This window comes from Vidua macroura, chromosome Z, assembly GCF_024509145.1.
Source record: "Vidua macroura isolate BioBank_ID:100142 chromosome Z, ASM2450914v1, whole genome shotgun sequence".
Classification (NCBI taxonomy): Eukaryota; Metazoa; Chordata; class Aves; order Passeriformes; family Viduidae; genus Vidua; species Vidua macroura.
The window spans coordinates 55,433,950-55,452,072 of record NC_071611.1 but is presented as its reverse complement, the minus strand read 5'-3'; the positions used below and the strand labels follow the sequence as shown (position 1 = coordinate 55,452,072).

Here is an 18,123-nt window from a genome sequence, read left to right as displayed (position 1 = left end):
GTCTAACAATTATCAGGGAAAAAAGGTTTATTTCTTTTTAAGATTTCCCAAATTTTAGTGAATGCTTCATATCAATCAAATACTACATCCAGGTTTCCAGCCCTACAGTTAAACATGTAGTAAGTAATTTGAGGCAACAACAAGTCCTCGCCACTGGAAGAAAAATTACCACATAAATACACAGGGAGGGATCATCTGCCTGAAGATCATAATGAAAAAACAACAGTGTTTCTAAATGCCCAAATTTCAAAGTGGTCTAGTGCTTTTGCTAGACTAGACTGTAAAAATACAGGCTATAATCAAAGTTTCCTTATGCAAAGTGAACTGTAAGTTCTGGTTCCAAATCCTAAGACAGATGAAGCTGGAGTTGATTTAACATGGAACTGGGTCACAGAAACATATCGGCAAGGGTACTTGGTTTGAAATAATTCCATCAGCTTCCCTAGAGAAATAGGGAGCAATTCTGCACTTTGCCAGAATTCCTCAAGGGTCTAGCAGTTGCTCCTCTTCCCACCATGTTTTCTCTGCCCTTTGGAACCAGGACTGAACTTCTAAACACAGGTCTCACTTCCAGCAGCCTTTATTTATTGGGTAAATTAAAATGGGCTTCTTATTCCATGCACCTGTTTGAAATGACATGTTTCACCATGCAATGAAGAAAGATTAAGATGCAAATTTTGAGACAGTTCTGATTAAAAAATGGTACTTGGTCTTTCCACTTAATAACTCTAAGCTCTAAAATGGCTTTGAGGTAATAAAAAGGCAAATGGAAACCAACATAAAAATTTTCTTTGAAAGACAGTAATATTGAGTTGATGTCTGCTATACATATCTACTACAAACATATATTTTGCTTCTGGACTACTTCAGACTGAAGCAGAGAAAATTGAGCTGGAAAAAATTAAATTGAAACATACAGCTTAGATTGTCCATAATTTCCTCATTCTAATACAAACTATGAACACTAACAGTAATGATTATAAAACAAAACATATTCCATGTAAGTTGTTTTAATAATCACAAAATTTATGCTTTGCACCTTGCAAGCTGTGATCTTTCAGGTGGCTAAATGGACCCAAATAGCTTAAATGATGAGGTTTATAAATGTTTTTAAAAAACAAGCATTCTGTGTTTCATTTTGCTCAGTACTTTGACTTGCGAGAAAGAAAACTCAAGTTTCTTTTTAAAACATACAGCAACATGACTGCAATATTTTTACATGTCACAGAAGAGATTCAATTAATAAATTAATTATTAAAAAAAGGTGAAATTAACTTTCATTAACAAGTTAATTATTTTATAGATTCAAGCACTAAAGACTGTCATGTGACTGGAAATAGTAAACAAAATTATTTGCTCAAATCCATAGTTAAAAAATAAATGTAAAGTTAAAAAATAGATGTGAAGTCCTTAATATTTACTTAAAATTGAATTTTATTTCATAAAATAACACATCTGAAAAGTCATAAAATACCAGTTCAAAAACCAACCAGTTATGAAAATTTAGTTAACACTGTCTTTGCAATATTTAAGTCTCAGGCACCCTCCAGTGTCAAGGGAAGAAACTACACAAGTGAGTAAGCATTTGAAGAAAAAAAGTAATGAACAAGTTTTCCTGTCAAGATAGAAGCTTCCCACATAATTTACAATAATTGCATATAACCCTGCGTCAGTGGTATCATACTGCATGATGTAAGACGTATTTTAAAACAGCATTTCATGGATTTCTATGGGACTTTAGAGGGTGGTATTTTCTTTGCTAGTGGAGAGGGATCTCTAAGCACACTATTTAGAAAAATACGTTTACAAAAGCATTTCTTACAAAGTCTGGTATTGATAAGTATTCAAATATTCCTCAGGAAATATGATCTCAATGTTTATACAGTTTGTTTATAACTTTTCTAAGGAGTCTAAATGATTTAGTAGGATCTTCACTCATGGTAAGGAGGAGGACAAACAATGCATGGAGAGCTAAATACCCCTTCTCCCATTTTATAATTAATACCACACAAAACAGGAAGGTCGCATGTATACAAGCCTCTCTATGAAAGTTCACTGATTTTATTCAAGAAACCCAAACCAGTATTTTTTCCATTGGTATCTTCTTTCATTCTAAATGTAATAAATAATAAGATGATTTTTGTACTTGACATTCAAATGGAAACAGTTGTGACTACAGGATATGCCTGTTGAATGGACAGTGTTGTATGTTACTGTTACTAGGTAAATCCACAGAAACCTAACAGAAATGGAATGAAAGCTGGAAAAGAAAAAATTTTCAATTGTGCTTATGGACAAACTAACATTAATTATGAATTTCTCCCTTGCATGCTGTTTGCACTTCCATAATCAAACAAAACTTTACATACAATTTAAGTGGTAATGAGTTAACATGTTTTGAAACACGTTAAGTAACTTGACTTAGAAAAGATCTTGTTTTATGTTCAGAAATATGGCTTCAGGTATCTTTCCTCATTAGGGATTGATATAAGAATGCATGTATATTTAAGAAGGTCTTCATCCGCCTGGGTATAGCCTTACCAGGACATGTGCAAAACTGCTAGGGTGATCCTGGACAATCAGGCTAGTTAATAAATGATTCTGCTTCAGTTTCATAAGGTTTGATTTTTCTCCCTCACACTTAAAACTGTCTCTTATTTACTACATAACTTAGTTATTTTAGCTGCAGTCAGAGAAGCAAAAAAATGTATTATTTGACATTTAGTAAAAGAACTAACATTGAGTCACTACTTTAGTTTGGTTCAGAATTAAGAGATTTGTCAGAGAAAACAGCTGAGGTTATCTTCCCCTAGTATAGCTGAAGAGATATTTTTAAAAATTGAATGAAATCATAACAACATTGACTAAAAACCTCTTAGAATCAATATTAAAAATATTACAAATAAACCTAGTAAGGGTGATACAAAAAGAGGTAGGAACCATTTCAGAAGAGGGTACACAAGATAAATATATTTGCACACACACACAATTATATATATACATATGAATATAAAAACATTAAAAACTAGTCATTGCCCCCATAAAACTTACAATTGTGCTTAACTTGACATGTTGCAAGCATTTACATTGACTTTAAAGAGAGCTGACCATAATGTGCAAAACAAAGCATGATGTTACATATTTCACAAAGTACTATAGGCTTATAAAAGTCACTTTATTCAGATTTTGGCTCTAAAACTTTTTGCATGCTTTTAAATAGTGATGTTCCTTTTTGCAATAGCTTCTCTGATTTGACGATCAAGTTCACTTACAATATGGTCTTCATGATTATAGACTCCTGTTCTCAGCAGGGTGTCCCTTTCTTCTATCAGACGAGAGAGGTAATCATCTGTATTCTCATTTAGTTTTCTACAATGAAGACCATCCACTCTACCAGCATCCTGCAATTTCTTTCTCTCCTCTTCTTGTTGTTTTAGCCTGATATAGATAAAATAAAATAATTAGATAATATTAATCCCCACTTTGATTATCTTTGTATTAAGTCTTTAGTTTATCAACTGAACTACTAAGTAAAATAAAGAAATCTGTAAAAGGTAAAAAATTATTCTGTCTCTGGGGAAAACAACTACAAGTAAAAAGAAATATAATACTTAAATATTAACAAAACCTTTTGTATGTGCATATGTAACTATATTTGCTATCAAGGCTTCTGCTTGGTAATGTAAACTGTACTCAAATTAAAACAGTTCAACATACAAAACTAGTGCAGACAGCTTTTGGAGGACAACCTTAGATAAATTTAAAATTTCAATGTATTCAAAATAAGAATCAAATGTGCCTTGTTCTTTTCTTAACACAGCAGCTATGCTTAGAACTGAAGATTTAAAATAGGCAAAAAGCTTGGTGCTGTACATCTGTGACCTTAACAAAAAATAAACCATGTGGTGTTAAACATGGATTTTTCTATACTGCTGTACTGCTCCATTTTACAAATATGCAATCTCTACCTAAGGGACACTAAACTGTGTTCTTTCACTGAACTGACAGTCAATTATAATCTTGATTTAATTGAATCTTCACCTGTTTTGAGACTCTTAGCAAGAAAATAGAAGGAAAGGGGACAGTTAGGGAGGAATCTTACAAATACTTTTTATACCTGTTAAGTTCATTTCTGATATCCTCCAGCTCTTGTCGGCCTGTTCTCCCCAGCTCTTTTTCTTCTGCTGCCAAATAGCGCAATCTCATGTGCTCAAGCTCTTGTTGCTGCTTTTTAAGGTGAGCCATTGCATTTTCTTGTTCACGCTTGTGGGAAAGGGTGAAGACATAACTCAGTTGACTGTGTGATTACATGTAGAAGTGCTAATTATAGCGACAGAGCAGAACTTCAGGAATAAAGTCATGACAATTACATCTCCAGAAATGTAGGAGTTAACAGAATGTCTTAGCTAGTGATATCTATAATGCAGTAAGACCTCTGACTATCACCATCACAGTAAACCTGTCCAGGCTGGATCAACTGCAGCCCCATCACAGATATCTTCCCATTAACAAAATAGTAAAATTATTAACAAACCCTCTTACTAACTCTGGCTTAAAACTTACACTTCTGGAACTGCTCAAGCTAATCAGATTTATTTCTTCACTTTATGGTATAAGAAATAAATATTTTTCAGAAAATAAAAGTTAAATAGCTGCAGGAAACTTCCATCATCAGCCCCATAGTGATTAGTATCAAAGCTTCAAGAACTTCTCTTTGAAATTACAACTTGTGGTTAAAACATAGGCCTTGGAAACAAATTTCTGGCAAGGTGTCCTTTTGCATTTGTATAGTATATTTTGTATTGTATAGTACTGCGTAAAATTTTAGATAATTTTTTGGTTTTAATGAAATCAGTTTATCCATTCTAAAAGTTTGCTCGGCTCTAATTTTTAAGCTCTATACAGATACTAAAAAAACTAAGCTTTGAATCCGTGACCACTTAATGACATTAAAGTGGTTTAGTAAACATGGTCCTCTCTCCACTTCTTTTCCTCACTGTCATTTTCCATATGACCTTGTGCACTAACTGAGTACAGTCAGTCTTACACCCAGAATTAGACAGAAGACCTCAGGTAGTTAAAAAATAAGACAGGAGGTTACAAAACCATCCTGGATCTAGGCATATCTAGTGCAAGTTTATCTTTGCAATTCTGACATTGCTTTCATCTGAAGTGTTTGATTATTAATACAGTCTGTATTATATTTATTATGTGGGTTAAAAAAAGGTAATTTCTTTGTTTGATATGTGTAAGCATATTATTTACACAGTCAATCTCATAATATTTGAAAGATTTTAATAAGGTAGTTTCCTGAATTCCAGCTGCCAGCATTTTAAATACTCCCTGTTGATGATCAATAATAGGCAAGAAAAACTGAATTTCAAAAGGAATTAAATCCTTTTTAATTTCAAAAGGAATTTAAAAAAAGACTTCAACTGTTAATGTGAACAGACAACACAATAGAGAAACAACCAAAAAGCAATCAACCCTAAAGACTCTAAAATCTTTGTTTTTATACTAAATTCAATGCACCAGCCAGCCAAATTAAATGTTAAACTTCAGTGAGACAGGTTATAAATCTTGAAGAACATCTTGCTAAAGAGATACATTCTAATAAAAAAAAACAACAGAAGCAGAAATCCTGCCAAAGAGTCTACAGCTGATTGATGACTGAAGCATAGAAAAAGCACTTGGTGAAGATAAGACCACAGTCCTTCCTTCCCCATCAAGAATTCATTGAAGAAGGACATTCCCATGGTAGAGAAACCCTTTTTTTTTATGTGGGAAAGGGCTGAAGAATACTGTAATAAAACCTATTCTGCTTTAGTCTGAGAATAATCTAAAAATACATACAGTATATGCATGTATTTGTAGATTAAACAAATTACTAAAAACAAGTTTCTACAGACTGCTGATATTTAGAATTTTCAAGAGTTATAAGAAATCCAAACAAAAAGTTGTGACACTGACTGGAGGTTAGTCTTAATCCATCACCAATACTGGTGTTTATACCACAGGAATAACTATTTTTCCAGTTTTTATTTTATTCTTTCTTTAAATAGAGGCCTTAGAAATACCCAGAAAGTACCAGCAGAACTTAACTTCCATAGTGGCCAAATTGGTTGAAACCATAACTAAACCCAAACTTAACAGATTGTAGGGGTACACCACAATCTAGCTTTTTAAATCTAGCTTTTCTATAAAAGTCACTCTTCCCACCAGTCTTAAAAAACCCAACCAAACACCACAGTAAAGAAACCTCCTACCAAACACACACCTAAGCAGTCACAGCAAAAAGCACTCCCAGCTGACTCTGGGTTTAGAACACCAGAGAAAGGATAGCAATTGATCACCTCCACAAGAGCAAGAAGGTGAAAGTGGAATTCCACAAGAATCTACCCTTCAACACAGTCAGGAATGAAGAAATCACTATGGACGTTTTCTGCTGATACAATGTAATTCAGCAGGGAAAAGGTGGATGTGTAAGGAGTGGGATATTATGGAGACAAAAATAAAAAGGAAACAGTTTGAAAAGTAAACAGATAAATAAAGAATACATTCACTTATGTCCATTAAAGACATTAAAGCCTGATTGCAACTGCTGGCTCACAATGTACTTAACTGACTGACTGAGGGCTGCTGGAGGTTATTCAGATATCCAACCTGTGTTTCTAGATCTCGTGCATCTACTGCTGGCCTCTGTGTGGACCAGATGGATATTTCACATCATTTCACTAGTTGGGTTTTTCTCACTCAATGAAAAGTATGGCTGAAACTCAAAACTAGTTATATTTCAACTAGAGACATGACTCAAGTTATTAAAAGAATGGAAATTAGTCACTTAAGTAATATACTTGAGCATGCAAGGAACTTCTTGACCACAGAAAGTTTTGAATGAAGATAGCCATTTATGCTTGAAAAAAAATACTACATATAAAGCAGTAGTGTTGAAGTATTTGAAACAAGAGGCAGAGAGTGGGTTTTGTTTGTTTTTTTTTTTTTTTCTCTTAAGTTCCAGCAAATATCCCAATGGTATTCCTTCATTCCCAAATATGTGGATAGGCAACAGTACCCAGACAGTAAAGCCATATTTCAAGTATAAAACAGGCTAAAAAGAAGAATGGAATAAACAAATTATGAGGAAGAATGGAATTATCGTAAGTATTTTGGTAGTTGAAATAATATGGAGTTGTTTATTTTGCTAAATGTAGGTAGTAAGAAAAAACACTGAGCATGGTCTTGTGTTAAGCAGGTTGCTACAAAACCAGCTCAACTTCAGTTAACAGAGCAAGTACATAAATTGACAGTCAATCTGATTACCTCAATTACATAGCATCTAGAAGTATGAGGACAAGCTAATATTTACTTCTTTTTGAGACCATCAATCCCTATTCTCAGTGTCCCCATTCAATTTCCTAAGCTAAATCCTTTACAAAGTTAAACAAATTAAAACACCACTGTTTCAAAAAAAAAAAAAAAAATTGTGACTTACACCTTAACTCAAACATGAGACCTAAAATTTTGAGTGTGCTATATCTCCTTTGTGAGGTCCTATTTAGTCTCAGGGGAGGAGCTGGTGACCTAGAAATTTCTAGTTATCCGTCTTTACAGGTAAAGAATCCAGTAATTCAGCCTGGTGATTAGCTACATCTTCTGATTTGACAACATGTATAAGAAACTTAATACAGATATCAGTAAAGTAGATACAGTACACCCTGCACATCCAAGTTGTGGTTTTGAAATTAATTTGCCTAGTGCATCCTGGCTTTCCTGTTGACATTATCTAACAGTGGTAAGAGCCTTGAAGGATTCACATTATATAAGAATGTCATTTACAAGAAACTGACTCATCTGTAGGAAAATCATCTTGTTACTGTGGAGGATGAGACTGACACTTTCCTCTTAGGTGATACCAAAAATTTAACTCTTTTACACAAGAGATCATTTCTAATTGCCATTATCTTTTTTATCAGCCTTTCAACTTATGCTGATTTGTAATATGATTAGTTTCAGTTCAAAAAATATTTTTGCAGATCATGAGATAAGGACTAATTTCAGGAAACTCTTTGTTCTGCAATTCAGTTTATTCATGCTCTTGTTGTCCCATTTTAAACAGGGGTACTGTCAGGGGAAGCTGGGGTATTACTCTAAGTCTGTAAAATTGGTGTATCTCAATAATTCTATGAGAAAATTGATTTTGAAGGTACACTGTGCAAAAATTGACCAAAAACTAAATACTGCAAAACTAATGCAAATCAGAGTAGCACTTGTTACTAGGACAGCAATGCTTTCACATAAACAAAAATCATCATATAGCTGATAGACTACACTGAGTAGTAGCCTTATAATCCAGTCCTCCAGTTTTTGAAGTATATTACTCAGATCTACGAGATAAAATTTTGAAAGTGTTCTTCCACCTGCACTGCAGAAGAAACGCATACTGCATGTGGCCAGAAGCAGCATGTGGGACCACAGGTTTCATGACATGCTGATGTGTTACTATTTGAGGCAGGGAAGTTCAATGATCCATACAATTCTGCTGCTCAGCAACAGGCTCACAATGGCAATCTAAGAGCAAAAAAGGCATTTTAGACTAGCTCAAAGAAGAGGTATATGTTAGAAAAAGTACTAGAATAGTTAGAAGTATACTAACTATACTAGTATAGTTAGAAGAAGTATTCTTAAGAAGTATTCTTAAGGTTAATAGAACAATGTCTACAGCTCAATCAGACCAGAAAGAGGACACACTACTCCCAATGCTTTCGTATTAATCAGATCTTATTCAATAGATTGGTCCTTTATGCCCTCACTGAAAGAATTCACTTCAGAATGGTAACTCTTTAAGAAATATCTTTAATAATGTTTAATTAAACCAAGAAAAAGACAGAATGATGAAAATGCCAAGGAGAGATGAAGGAAAAGCAAGGCTTTTCTGCAGAATCCTTTGTTCAGTTCCTGTTCCTTTTGATATTTTTCTCTGGAGAAAAATTCTATCAAAAAACCCAACAAACACAAAACTAACCAAAACCAGTGTCACTAGTGAGCATGCTCTTTGCTAGGGATAATAGTCCTAGATTTGTAGGGAAGCAAAATTCAATATAATGTGTGCTAAATTCTTGTTTACTTAATAAAAGAGATGTTTATCAGTACATTTTGTCTCCAAGCGAATATTGGGTAGGAATTCCTCTCAGATAAATGTGATTTGATCTCCAATTTGATTACTAATAAAATTGTGATGTAAACATGGCAAATATTTGGCACTTACTTATTTGGGGTGTAGAGGGCAAAGTCCAGACTAATTTAAGCCACTGAAAGTCAAGAATTTTAGAGGTGTGTCATACTATGGCCCTGCATAGTAACATTTAAGCAAATTAATATTAAATTAAAAAAATAAAAATCAACACTTGCTGAAGCAGGATTTTCCTCCCATTCAATTCATGACAGTCCAGCTTGGAAAACAGACACTAAAACAAGTGAGAAGGGATTCTTTCATGATTGCAAGAGTGTATAATTTACATTACACACTTCATATTCTGTGATTTCCAAATGTCTTTCCCAACATTAGTCTTTGACTCCTTTGAAAAGTCTGTCATAACAATTTGTAGGGTGCATAACAGAAAACTTGTTCTATTCATAGCAGAGCACGAGAAGCCCATTTCCTAATAATCCATCAATACAAGAAGATGGCAAAGGATTTACAACAGTTTGATAAGAAGGGAGACATGCTCACTTTAAATTAATTTATATACAATTTTGTTATAATATGTTGAGGGACCACAAAAAGACTATTTTGTTATTGTGAGAGAGAAGGAAGGATTTTTTATTCATCTCAGTGATGAAACTGGTGTCACTTTATCAGACACTCAGGTATTAAATCCATGACAATATAAAAATCCATGAGCAACAAGCACTCTTTTAAACAGAGAAGGAACAAACCTCTACCATATAGTAGGACTTGAAATGTAGCAGAATTTATTTTGAGATGTTTCAAAGTAAAAATCCAATATTAATAAAACACCTTTGCACATTTACTTCAAGCATAAAGTTAAGTCCAACATTGCTAAATCCCCCTGTAACATCTTCATTTAATTATGCGTATACTGAAAAGTTGAGTTATAATTGAATACTTGGTATTCTTCAAGTGCATCTCAGTGCACACAAGTTTAAACATACATGCTGCATGCTGAAAATTCTCAGTCAAGACTTTCTGGCCAACTTGCTAAACTTTATTCCTGTAATATATCCTAAAATAAGGAACATTTCAGATTTATTCCCAACTGCTTATTCTAGACCATTAGGCTATTTCAAATCTCAATAAGTAGTACTACAATTTTTGTTTCTAAACATTTTGCATTTTTAAATTTTATCTAAGGGAACACTCCAGAATCATCAGCTGCTGGACTAAAGGCAAGTTTGTGAACAGAATATAAAACCTACCAGAAACTCAAAACACTTGGAAATATATTATACTTGCACCATCACCGAATCATCAGCCACTATCCCACAGTAAGCAGCAACAGGTGAATCAAAAATATCATATGCAAGAACATCAAGAATTATCTCTGCAACATGAAGGTCCAGGTACCTTCTCCTACACTACTTTCTCAGCACTGCTAATCCTGCTATTCCTCTTGCTCCATTTCCTTCAGCCCCCCACCCACCTCCTTAAATGAAACTCATTGACAATATTCCTTTCACTTATTAATTTAATATTTTTCCTTTCTCCTCCACAAACAAATGCATACCAATCAAGTCTGCATTCTAGTTATCAGATAATTTACTTCAAGGTTTTACTAATCTTCTTCACCAGTCTTCATCTCTAATGTATTGCTTGAGAAATGCAATACTGTTTTAGAAGCTTGGACAGTGGAAATCTCAATCACATTTTGAAAGTTACGATACTACAAAAAATTAACTGATAATAATCTGATTATAATTCAATTTTTGATGATTTTTTTAAAGAATCCCTGTATGTCACCAGGTGCTTTAGTTAAGAGGCTCTTCAATCAAGGAAGCACAATCTTTATTTTGCCATAGCTGCCTATAAATCCAAAAGGGAGATGTAAACATACATACACTAGACTAAACAATGGCTAAATAGCAGCCACTATTCACTCTCCCACTCATGCATACCATGCAAGTCTGTGGGAAAAACTTACGATTGAAGCTAAGGAACTCAAGTAAAGTTTTCTGAAAATAACCCAGAGCTGACAAGTCAGTAGGAGAGCCTGGATGGTTTCAAGACACAGTTTTTAACCAAGATTTAGACTTATAACTGTGGGGGTTTTTTGTGTGCATGAGTGTGCCTTTTTTTTTTTTTTTTTTAACAAAGATTTACATCCTACCCTTGGCTAAATTACTTATAAATTAATCAAATTAATTACTGAGTGGATAAGCAAGATACTGGACAAGACAGAATGAATTATCAGCCAGCTAATATGGTCTATGCTCTTTTAAACAAATATCTCAGTGTCGGTTCTAACAGGTCTGTAGGACAAAACACATAAGAAGACTTATAAAAATACTTCTTCCAGAACACTGGATGCATGCACATTTTGAGATTTTGGCTATTTAGAATAAATCTAACTGAGATAATCAACTGCTGAAAATTACATTTCTGCCAATTTTGATTTTTGTTTTGATATAATGTTTCTTACACCCAGACAGGTACTAAATTTGATATCTAAGTTCTGTTTAAGTACAGATGCAATTTCATGTAAATAGTGAGGATTTCTCCGAGAAATAATGCTCACATAAATGAAAAAAAATGTAAATGTCATTTGTGTAGTATTTAGGTCACCTAATCAGCAAACATTGAAAGAGTTTTTGAAATGGTAACATTTACCTGGGTGCACAGATTATGTAACTAATTTGATGGCATTTTTGTCTCCCTAGAAGTTGAACAACTGAACAACTGTTATAGTTGAACAACTATAACAATTGAAGTATTAATAGACTTTTACTGAGTAACAGAAAAGTAAGCCAGGTGAAGTCTATTGTCTCTCAATTGTACTTACTATTTAACTAACTTCTATATTTTCTAAGTACAGGTAAATATGATGTTTGTGTGCCTTCCTGTACTTCAGTAAAACTGGTACTATGTTTAGCATTCAAAGTCCTACCCATGGAGAAGCTTAGATCATATTCTATTAACAGTCCCATACTTTAAGTTATGTGCTGTGTCTCTCATATTCTGCAAAATATAAAACTATCCCAGATGTGTGCTAAGAACTAGTTCCAAAGTAAAAGAAAACTTTTTAATTAAGGAAACATTGACTTTTATGGTTGCAAATCAGAAGAGCATTTTACTAAATGCTTAGTCTGTAGATTATGCTTCTTTAATTCACAAATTGACTGCACCAGGTCACCTTTAAGTAATGGAAATCTCTGTTTAAACATTTTTTTGGCAATGGGCACAAAGCATTAGATCTCATTTCCAAGACTTACCAGCTGGGTTTTGTCATTAACATTTATTAACAATCTAAGATACCGCTTTCAGTGTCTAATCCTCACTACACAAATGTTTTGTATAGTTCTCTAGAGAGCTTTGGTGTGACAAATTACTGGCACAGATTACAGCCCTGTAGCTATTCACCAGAGGCAACACAAAATTAACATGGTACTAATCCAATTCAAACAAAAAATTGGTCAGACTCTGCACAATTGCACAAATCATCTGAACTACAGCAAATCTAGAATTCCTTAAGCTACAGTTTCCAAATCTACATTTAAAACACAGTAAATTTTTTTTATCAGATTTCCTTCAACTTTTATTTGACTCTTTAAAGTCACTTAAAACCTTTATCAGTATACTAAGTATAGATGAAGCACAGGAGTATAAAAACCACAAGAAACTGCTTTGAAAGGGTTTGTTCTGTTGTAGAAGTTTTAGGTAGAATAATTCTCTGTACATGCCAACTTATTTCATGGTTCAGACTTTCATCAAGAGGTTCAGTTGAAACCATCAACATATATTAATGCATTCAGTTCATCAAGCTATGGTGATGAAATTTGTAACAAGAACCTTATAGTAATATACATTAGTGTTCGTGTGGCAAGCGACAATCTTTGCTTTTATTCTACAGGAATTTCAAAACTTGGTAAGGAAAAATTAGGCTGGGTATTCCAAGACTGCTGAAGAAATCTTAATCAAAGGGATAAGATTTATATCCTTCCTACTATCACCTTCTCAAGCATAGATGTTTCACAAACTGGAGATGACTCCTTTTATCACTCAGCAAAAAAGGTACAATTGCAAATGAAGGTTAGTGTTATCTTACTAACTTAAAATCATTGTGGTGTGCGCTCTTCAAACAGAAATACAGATTAAAGAAGCATTATAAATTAGAAGAACATGGGCTTAACTTCTTATTCTCCAAAACCTGAATATTCTATCAGTAGAAATGAAGCAGGTACCACAATCTGTAAGAAAACCCAACATTGTTCCTCAAGCTGGAAGTGGGTGTGAATACAGGCAATAAAAACCTTTTACTAAACTTGAATACTGAAGACTTGTTTTCATGTCAAGGTTTGTTCATGAATCAATTGGGACTAATGATCTACTAATTTGTTTGTCAGGGCCAATGGAAATGCTAGCATTCTTAAGCACATTGTTCAGCTAATGTTTACTGGAATTCATGAAAGACAGATGATGACAAATCGCAACATCAAGATTCAAGATTCAACAAGGATGAAGCTGCTACTACTGCAAGTTTAAACAGAGTAATTTCAAGTCAAAAGTATATAATTGTATCTATATAGATGCTTACAGAGACACAAGAGCTCTGTTAAAACATAGCAGTAAAATAGCATGTCACATTAGTATGAGGTTAGAATTTCCAAAGCAGAGAAAAATTTCACATCCAGTTTAAGATAAGTTTTCTTCATTTCATACATTCATCAAAACTTAAACCTTTATTTCTAAAAGTGAAGATTTATTTCTCACCTTTACCCTTCATTCAGTATACAATTAAAATACAAAACTGTTATTATGTAACTGACAAAGAAGGTTGGGATTATGGCAAAATATTTTCCTGGAAGTGTTGATGCAGAATTATTTGGAATTAAATTAAACCTCTTATTTTTCTAATCACATCTACTTTTAAATAGTTTGGCCTTCTTTACAGGTCTGAGTCTTGGCCTTTCTTGAGTTCAAAGTCAAACAAGCCAGTTCTGCCATTCTCATTTTTGTTAAAAGCATAATTGAGAGCTTTACTTTAAAAAAACCAACACTAATAACATGAAAACAGTAGTTAACAGTAAACCTAGTAGCTTCCAACATGACAATAACTTGGTTGTCTCATATGACCAAAGAAAACCTGCCTACCTGTTTTAATCTTGCAAGTTCTTTCAAAGCCCTTGTCCATTGTTGTTTGTAGTGAAGCTTTGACTTGGTCGCTGACTCTAACTTTCTTTCAAGTTCAACCTAAAAGCAATTAAAATCATATCAGCTCAAGCAGTAACAGCAGTAACAATCACTGAAAGATGTATATATACAAACGGTCTGGTTTAAGAAAAGTGTTTATGTAGTGTAACATACAACATCATCTAAAGCTGTTATACAATATAACATAAATATTATGGCACAAGAACATTTTCTTGTTTAAAATATAACCTTATTTTTATTGGATGGCCGTCTATACAAAAAGAAAAAGATTAGTTTTTAGCACTAAATCTGCTGATGTAACCTTTAAATTTAAGATTCTCAGATCAGCCACTCCCTCATCCCTTTTTTATTCAAAGTAAGGTTATAAACACTAACTTCACAAAAAAGCTGATAGATAAATCTCTCTTAAAAAGGTACATAGATTATTCTTTAGCTTGCTGATGGAAGATATGCCCTACTGAAATTCTATTCCCTGAAATACCCATCTGCTCAAACCATTCTTTAAAATCTGTGTATCTAGTGTGAACCTATGATCTTACTAACTAAATAAGCCTAAGTTTTTACTGTAAAAAATCATTTTAATACAAATTTTTTGCATAGATAATGAAAGACAAAAGAAAATATTTATGAAGCACAAAAAAAACAATAAAAAATTAAGTATTTTTCACATATCGGAGGAAGTGCTTTTTTTGAATCTGACAAAAATTATTTTCATTAAATTTGTGAAGATCTTAGATCACTGATTTGCTTAATTCATCTAACAAAAATAGGAAATCTAAAATATTTAATGTAAGAGCTTAAAAAGTCTGTAGAAACACAAAAATATTTTGCATCAGTCACTTGCATTATTAGAAGTTATTAAAGCATACAGTAACATACAGACTGGCATATTACTGAGTATATTTTGTGCCAAGAAGCCTGGCCTAATTTTTTCAGCTTATTTCACCAACAATTTTACTCAAATCTCACAATAATTCTGAGCAATAAATGCCCATATCTGTGACTTTAATTAAATTCTCTCCTGTGGGAACATATGGCTTTTAAGCATATCAACTTATGACAGCCATTCCATTTTATTGATAAGTGACACAATCTCTTTTGCAGAAATACTTAATTGCAAATATGCAAATAATGGAAAACCAGTTTAAATTAATCCTCATGAAAATCATCATCTTTCTTTATTTTTTTAAACAGAATGTTCATAGACCCCCCATCATAAATTATGATTTAAATATATAGGTCATGTTTTTTCCTGTTTTAGCCTCTAGCATTACTGCTTCCTCTACAGAAATAAGGCCACTGTTCACCTTATTTGTATCTGAATACTTAAACTCTGAAGAAATTACTGGAAAAAGTAAACCAAAATGGACAAATTAAGCACTTCGTCACACAGTGGTGTGGTGAATTAACAAAAACAGTGGTTAATTTTCTACATCCCCTTTATCAGTGAACACACCATTGTGACAATTTGTAAGTACCAGAAAAATCCAATATACCTTTTCTAAAGTGAGAAGATTTATTTCTGATTGTAGCTGGATTTCTGGTTTGCTACTTTGCTGTTCTTTGTATTGCTGAAACTCCTTCTCCAAAGTCTTATGCTTATTTTCTGCTTCATAAAGCTACGTTAAAGAAACCAAAATGCAAGTTAGCAGAAAAGCCCATTCACAGACAAATAATTAGATGACAGAGTTTAAGTTACTTCTTTGGAATAAACATTTTACTGTCAATTACCTGATATAAAACAGACACTGAAAGTTAGACATTCATAATTAATGATTTCTTGATGATGGCACACAGCAATGTTTTAATAGGAAGAGTTTTAAAGAGGATCATTGCTCAGTACTGTAAAGAAAAAACAAGTCTGTCCTCATAAACATAAGATCAAGATTTATGCACATTTGTGTTCACATTTCTAAAACAACTTGCAGAAGAAATACAGAAAGCATAATACTAAGATTTACGCATCTTTTAAAGAAAGCCAGTGTTATCTACTATATGAAGTCTTATTACTTACTCAATTTCAGAGTATAATTTTTTTTAGGAATGTCTGCAAAAGGAAACAACTAATACTTCGTACAGCCAAATTATTTAGAAGAAAGGCTGAAGCAGAAAGGCTTCAGTGACTAATGACTTAATGCTGAGTCCCTCTGCCCTCACAGTGTATTTCCACACTTTCAAGAAGATTTTTATAAAGAGTGCTTTGCTTTTTACACACAACGGGTAGTTTGAAAAATGATGCCAATACACAGTTACTTGCTACAAAGAAAGTAAGGAAGTCAAATGTTTAATAGTGTTTTTTATAATAGGCTAAAAATACTAAGAACTTTCTGTAATGTTTTCGTCTTCTGTCAAATATTTTTCAACTATAAATACCTTAATACAATTGATGGAATTGAAGTATTCCAGACTAGAATATGATCCCATGTGCTGATCTCATATTTTTGTCCAACTAGATAATGCAAGTATTTCCATGAATTCTATCCCACAGTTTAACTACTGGGTGAAAGTGCTTTAGAGAACTAATTTCTGTTTCAAAGCCAACAATTTCTACTAGTACAATAATAGTTTAATTCTTTGGATCTTCTAACTGGGTCAGCTCTATTTTTCTCTCAAATTTCTGCTTTTTGCATTTATAGTTGTTACAGAATGGATGTAAGAAAGTAAAGATGTTTCCTAGGGAGCGATACAAAAACAGGGTTTGCTGTCATTGTTTTTCTCACAGAACTACAATAACCTATTGAACTTGAACACAAGATACTGCTGTTTAACACCTTTAATTTTTACCTATTTATTTTTAAAGCTGACAGAGACCTAATGCCAAACACAGTAACTAATTTCTTTTGCTAATAGAAATATCAGCTCTCCCTAGAACTTCTATAACAATGTTTGATGACTTGTTTGGTTCTGGAAACACTTTCAAAAATTGTATTTCTTATGAGACCTCAGAACTGTGGATATGAGGATATTATAAAAATCCCACAAATAAAGCACAACTTCCTTATTCAGAAATTAAGGGTGATGTTTTTCAAGGTGGATGCTTCAAGGATCTTCTCTTGAACATAGTGGGGCTTACCTCAAAACAGGTTGAAATCTAGAGATCTCTAAGTGTCTAAGTGAGGAAATTGTGTATTGACAAATCGCTTTAAAAGGTATGGAATAAGATTACTTGTCCCAGAACATTCTGTGTTAAAAAACCAAAAAAAGCCACACAAACAAAGAGCTCCACACTCAAAAAGGTCTTAAAACAAGAGACTCATCTGTTAGCAACAGAAACTTTCTGCTGTGCACATTACAAAGAGCAGGGTCCTAGAGAGAAACTCCAAGTAAGCAAACAAAACCTCACTCCCAACAAAGCAAAAGAAAAAAGCCTGTCTCATGCACAATATGTGGCAACAACCATCACATATTGAAGCACAGCAGGAACAGCAAAGAGGAAGACAGCCAGGATGCTCTGATAAAAAATGGCCTTCATACAAAACAAGAGAAAATATAGTGGGGCTTGTGTTTGGAAGAGAAACAGTATGACAGCCACCTATGCAATCAGCAAGAGTATGCTGCACGGCACTAAGGGATTCTTCATAATTAGCAAGAAATGTACTTAAAATTAACAAAAAAGTTTTTAAATGTGAAAGACATAATTAAATTTTAGAACTCCCTGCCACAGAAATGTTGCAATACTAAATACTTTTTAAAAGGAATCATATGAGATCATGAAGAAAACTTTCATTGATGGCTAC

At 33.3% G+C, this 18,123-nt stretch overlaps 1 protein-coding gene across 2 annotated transcripts in view; it reads right to left on the bottom strand.

Annotated features, from left to right (window-relative positions):
* Positions 1 to 779: 779 nt before the first annotated feature.
* The window catches only part of CEP120 (centrosomal protein 120), a 39,377-nt gene continuing 22,033 nt past the window's right edge, over positions 780 to 18,123 (bottom strand). For both annotated transcript variants that reach the window (XM_054003756.1, XM_054003757.1), the window contains 4 exons: positions 15,883 to 16,005; positions 14,327 to 14,425; positions 4,118 to 4,263; positions 780 to 3,438 (listed from right to left, as the gene is read on the bottom strand). In XM_054003756.1, the coding sequence (XP_053859731.1) occupies positions 3,213 to 3,438; positions 4,118 to 4,263; positions 14,327 to 14,425; positions 15,883 to 16,005 (594 nt within the window). In that variant the 3' untranslated portion in view covers positions 780 to 3,212. The remainder of the gene's footprint in view (positions 3,439 to 4,117; positions 4,264 to 14,326; positions 14,426 to 15,882; positions 16,006 to 18,123) is intronic.